The sequence below is a fragment of the Priapulus caudatus genome, unplaced genomic scaffold (genome assembly GCF_000485595.1).
Source record: "Priapulus caudatus unplaced genomic scaffold, Priapulus_caudatus-5.0.1 Scaffold1384, whole genome shotgun sequence".
NCBI classification, from domain to species: Eukaryota; Metazoa; Priapulida; class Priapulimorpha; order Priapulimorphida; family Priapulidae; genus Priapulus; species Priapulus caudatus.
The window spans coordinates 68,313-74,570 of NW_014578445.1; the positions used below are offsets into that span (position 1 = coordinate 68,313).

The 6,258-nt window shown below is 46.1% G+C and overlaps 1 protein-coding gene across 1 annotated transcript; it reads right to left on the bottom strand.

Annotated features, from left to right (window-relative positions):
• Positions 1–5,275: 5,275 nt before the first annotated feature.
• On the bottom strand, positions 5,276–6,042 carry LOC106816454 (40S ribosomal protein S26-like; the record flags this gene model as incomplete). The annotated part of the gene is given in 2 exon segments (XM_014821076.1): positions 5,276–5,461; positions 5,912–6,042. Coding segments are annotated over 2 exon segments (212 nt in total), but the record flags the coding sequence as incomplete, so codon positions are not given.
• Between the last annotated feature and the right edge of the window lie 216 nt (positions 6,043–6,258).

The window sequence follows — 6,258 nt, forward strand, 5'->3', positions numbered from 1 at the left end:
GGGGGAGGGTGTGTGGGGGGCAGGTGAGTGGGGGCGGGTGAGTGGGGGAGGGTGTGTGGGGGAGGGTGTGTGGGGGAGGGTGAGTGGGGGAGGGTGTGTGGGGGAGACTGTAGGTGTGTGGAGGAGGGTGCATGGGAGGGTGCGTGTGTGTGGGGGTGAGTGCTTGTGTGAGTGTGTGTGGGGAGGAGGAGGGGGGGGAAGGTAGGAGATAATGCAGCGAGAAACTAGATAGATACCCAGGGTTCGAAATATAGGCAGCAACCAGCAGTCCTGCTGCCTACAAGGGTCAGTTTACAGGGTTCGAAATATAGGCAGCAACCACTGAACCAGCTCAGTCCTGCTGCCTACAAGGGTCAGTTTACAGGGTTCGAAGGTAAGTGCAGCGAGCAGCTCAGTTTTGCTGCCCGCTCTCAATGTTGGCAGCAAATACTTGCTGCTAAGAAATTCGAAATAAACCGTGCAGTAAAAGTGCTCAGCAAAGATTCTGCCTGGGTGAGTGAATTTGCTGGGCCTGCTTTTATTCTCTGGCAGCAATTACCTGTTGCCTGGTAAAGAAGTTGTGGATTTTTATCCCTGCAGTATTAGGTTATAATACCAGTGACATAGCTAGAGAGACATATATGGGAATCATCCCTCCCCCTACCCCTTCTCCCCGTAACACCTCCCCCCTCCTTACCACCACCATGCCTCTCCCCTCCTCCTCCACAGTCCTCTGTGCCTCTGTTCGACTTCCCCCCCTCCCCATCGCTGTTTTTGCTCGGCACGCACGCAGGTTGATGGTTCGATCCCAAGTCGCAACCCTGGATTTTCACGATGGCCTCATGATTAGCTAAGGTTTACGAGTTCCGGTTACGTAGCCGGTTAGGGTTAGGGCTAAGGTTAGGGTTAGAAGTTAGGGCTAAGGTTAGCATTAGGGTTAGAAGTTAGGGTTAGGGTTAGGATTAGCATTATGGTTATGACTAAGATTCGGGTTAGAAGTTATGGTTAGGAGTTGGGGCTAGCATGAGGGTTAGGGTTATGACTAAGGTTAGAGTTAGGAGTTGGGGCTAGCATTATGGTTGAGGTTATGACTAAGATTAGGGTTAGGAGTTCGGGCTAGCATTCGGCTTAGGGGTTAGGGTTAGGGGTTAGGGATAAGGTTAGGGTTAGAGATTATAGCTAGTATCACGGTTAGGTTTTAAACTTTAGGGTTAAGGCTTAGGATTAGAGTTAGGGCAAGGCTTAGGATTAGAGTTAGGGCAAGGGTTTGGGATAGGGCAATGTTGGGAATGAGGATAAAATACCGGCAGGCCAAAGCAGGACTAATTCCAGGAGTAGAAATAAGGAGAAAAAAAGAGATGGTCCACGGGACCATCTAGTTTGAAATTTAGATGGTCCTCCTAAATTTCAAATTGTTCTCTAAAAGTTATGCGGTGTGCAAGAAATTTACCGTAAAATGGGACCAAAATATTCAATGGTCCGTCGGACCATTGGCTTTAAAAATCTTATGGTCCTCCTGATTATTTGATGGTCCCGGACCATCGGACAATCGCTTATTTCGACCCCTGAATTCATTGCGACATTCCATGCATTCGTTCAGCTAAGGAGCAACAGGCACGGTGGCCCCGGTACACCACAAATAGCGGTCCGCGGCCATACAATCCGGCACTGGGTAACCTTTGAGCAGGACTGACCGACTTTTATAAGTTTTACCATAGATTATATAGTAGCAGTGTTAGAAACAGCAGACCATCCCACCTTCCCTGACCGATGACCGCTGATAACGACTGGCTTATTTGGATAGATTTTACTAATTAGGCTACGCACGGCAGCAAAGACAATTTTTCGAAAATCAGGACCGGTCGGGGTTTCGAGACTCGTCTGCCGAAACTGATTTACATATATGCTAATTAGATCCTCACACGTCGTGTCACGCACTTCGCAGCACGCACGTCGAGGGTTAGAGAGATCTACGCAGAATGACTCAAGTCTGTGTCATTGCAGTGCAAGGCCTGTAGAGGCACGAAACATGGAGAGAACAACGAGGAAACGTCTATAAGGGATATTGGGTAACACTGGGTTGGAGGCGACCCTGGTGGGGCCAGGTGATCGCGGGGGGGGGGGGCCAGGCTACAGCGACATGAGCCGCATGCGAAAGCAACACGTGGCGTGATCGTGAATATCACGAACCACCTCACGAACTAGTTCTCGCAGGCAGCGCTGCAACAACCGACGCTCCCACACCGCCGCCGCTGCTACGCCGCTACGTGGGTTACTAGGTATGTGGCCCACCATCGTCAAATCCACCTCCTACTCTCATTCTCTCTCAACCTTAGTTTACGTAAACTGCCAGCCCACCTTTGACTCTCATTCTCTCTCAACCTTAGTTTCCGTAAACTGCCAGCCCACCTTTGACTCTCGTTCTCGCTCAACCTTAGTTTCCGTAAACTGCCAGCCCACCTTTGACTCTCGTTCTCGCTCAACCTTAGTTTCCGTAAACTGCCAGCCCACCTTTGACTCTCGTTCTCTCTCAACCTTAGTTTCCGTAAACTGCCAGCCAACCTTTGAATCTCATTCTCTTTCAATGTTAGTTTACGTAAACTGCCAGCCCAGCCTACAGCTATGGAGCACAACAAGGGGAGGTTACCAGTTACCATTACTTTTTTGTTTCGGTAGTTGTGTAGCTAGGGAGGTGTGAGCACACAAGAAAATCCACACCCACGCACGCACATACACACGCACGCATGCACGCACACACCAACGCAACCGAGAATTTTCGTCTACAGCAATGACCAGGAATGGCCACCCGACTGACTGTACTGACACTAGCAGGGTGCGAAATTAACGAGAGTCCGGCGTCAAATACTCCCCGATTTACTGTCGGACTCCCTGATTTGACATATATGCAGGAGTCCGTGTGACTCCCTGAAAATTCTGCCATACTAACTAGTTCGTTCCAGAGCACGGCCTTGCGGAATTACCGTATCTTTTCAGCAAATGTCCAAAGAAAATTTGGCAGACGTGCAACCCGCACGACTCTTCAACATAAGCACATGCGTTATTGTTAATATCTTTAATTTTGAACTTCAGACTACAGACTCCCTCATTTTGCCACGGACTCCCTCTTTTTGAGGGCAAGGAGTCCGTTGGACTCCCTTGTTCAAAAGTTAATTTCTACCCTTGCACTAGGGCCCAAGTCTAGAAGACATGTCCCACAATACTTGGTCGTCACGTCGGGCAAGTGCATTAGATGCACGAGAACGATTTTGAATCGAGGAATGTTAATCCTAAGATTAACACTAACACACATCTAACGCGTACATGAATACATGATAATACAAGCGTGTGACGGGGGTTTATCAACACTGTTTCGTCTTATCTCTACTCACTGATCCCCCAACGATCAGTGGCTGTGGAGTGAGCGTGTGCATGTGATAAGTAAATAATCGAATGGCAGAATCGAAGCACATCTCTAGGTGCTAGTTAGTGGTGGATGTATACCTTTCTCTCCGGTGTAATGATTATTTGCTTCATCTTCGCGGCTCACTTGGGTGATTATGGACGATCCGTCCATCGATTACGACTCGCCTGCCTCCGGAGTCACATCCAGCAATGGCGCAAAACGAAAAACCTACACACGCACGCGAGAGAAACACACCACCACTCCAGAGATACAGATATTCCAAGATGGACGATTGACAACAAATATGCGAACTGGAAAACTGGCGGGTTTTCAAGGTCAATCTATCTTTCGACGGCGCCGATACATGTACGAATGCACTCGTAAGAGTTAACTTGGGTTACCGCCGACGGAATCGCTATCAAATATGAGTTAGACAACGCGGTTTCAGACGACACAGCATGCATAAGCAGCTTTTGATCATTCTCGCTTTTGTTATGTTAATTACAGATGATCATCTTCCGCCATCTAGCGGAAAATAAAACTCACAAATATGTTTACATTGCACTGGTCATGTATGTGAATGTAAATATGACCGAGATAAAGTTCTTTACATTTGTTATTTTGCATGAATTTGACTGGTAAGTAGCTAAATATTTTAAACAACAGAGTAGTGATGAGCGCCGTCATAATATATCATTATAAACACTAGATATGTGATGTGTTGTTTGGCCAGGCGCTTTTTCTGACATCGCCCCGCCATCTAGTGACAGAATAAGTTTAGATTCATGTCATCTGATATTTTCATAGAAAATTAAACTCATGGACAAGGCATGAAAAACATTTATCTTACCCTGGGTTGTAGTTGTGTCTCTGTGGAGCATTATCGCACTCGGGAAGAAGGACCAGTCTATATGCATATCAGGAGTGGCTGCCCTGGAGACTTTATAACCAACCCACTTGCCTTTGCAATAGTGTTGTTTACTGTATACGATATTATCGTCATTTTAAAATAACAATAGTGATGCGTTCATAAATATATTTGAACTGGAAATGTATTCGTTAATAAATATCTTATACACACGTGTATTCCTATTATATCTTTTACTGTGTCCATGTTTTTATATTAATCAGCTTTGTTAATTAATTTGTCACATTGATATATACAAATTTTCAAAATGCAATTTCCATTAGTGTAAATCGAGTGATTAATATCAAATTGAATCAAATATTATAGTTCTCTGATGGGTGCGATGTGCCTCACACTAATAATCCTACATCGGTTTAGAACCTTCTTTGTCGTTTATTCGTGTTACAGTTATTATCGGCAGCTAAGTTAGCCGAGAGACCAATTATCGAGCTAAATCAGTTTTGGCAGCAGATTCCAGAGCTTGGGAACAAGTTACGGCAGCTTTCCTACACTGGTGAGTAATGTAGTGCAAGGAGCTGTTTGTGTGCATGTGTAGTATATATATATATATACGTATGTGTGGGCTCCTTGGTGTAATGCATCAACGACGAGTTATTGAAGTCTATCCCATTTTGTTTCCTGGTGATTGCAGCGCGACGAATCGCATTGCATGCTAGATGTATTTCGTGTGCGAGGCCCAGCACCACCGACATGTTGATCACAATGACGCTGCACGAGTTCCAATAGCACTTCAGCAAATCTGTTTATTAAATTTTATACAGTTTTGAAAACCATGATATTAATGTTATGCAGAAAAATCGGTGGGTTGTTTTTAGAAATAATTAGTCATAATAGTATACTATCGTATCCCCCCAAGAAAAATCCACGAAACAAAACTAACATCACCGATAAAACATTTCTGACAACGACCCCTGCGATACCACGCCTCTCCCACACCGCAGAACAAAACACCAGAACAATGCGAATAAATGTGCAAGATAGATCATAGATTTTTACTTTCTCGTCACTTTACTTCCACATCACCTGCTTCAGGTATGCTTTTTCTTGCTTTTACACAAACTATGCAATCTTTACGTCGGGCGACCTCCAGGGCCCCCTGGCCCTCCCGGTCCACCGGGACCTCCTGGCTGCCCTGGCCTCGCTCCCTGACCCTGCATAAGAGGAGAGAGAGAGAAGGAATGAGCCAGAAGAGATAAGAGAGAAGAGAGAAAGAAGATGCCAGGGGAGAGAAACACACGAGATGAAAACACTGAATGGCAGCTGTATTTAAAACGAGTGGAATGGAGAAGGGCGAGTGTGTGAGACATCAAAACATTTCAACTTCTTAAAGGTGCCAGTAGACAATCGGGTGAAACAACGTTTTTGAAATCTGGACCGCTCGGGGTTTTTAGACTGTTCTCTAAAGTACTACTTTAGACTGCGACTAAAAGACTGCGATTTCTAAAACTGGTAATTACATCACTTCTAGACCTGCAAACTCTGATAAACAGGAGCAGCCATCGCAGTATCCGGTAATCAGGTACAACGAAGATTTATTACAAACCAAGAACTAACTGATCAACACGCCAAACGTTAGCGACGAGCCTAGTGGCGACACCTACCGGGGGACGGAACCTCGGGGGCGGAGTCCTGTCCTTGCGCGCTTCCTTAGACCTGTTCCTGACAACCTTGGAGTGGATTGCGCATGAGACGCAGTAGTGTAGCTTTGTATACAGCTTCGGCAGAACATACGCTGAAAAAAATATTGTGGAGCATATAATACATGAAGGGAATGTATGCTGTGTGTGTGCGCGCGCGCGTGCGTGCCTGCTTGCATCTCTCTCTCTGTTTGCGCATGCCCGGGTGTGTGTTGGCATGGATACGTGGACGTTCGCGCACTAACTATCCTAGCCTGACAGAAGTAGCAACAATATTCAAAAGGGGGCGTGGTTAACCGGACACGTTTTGC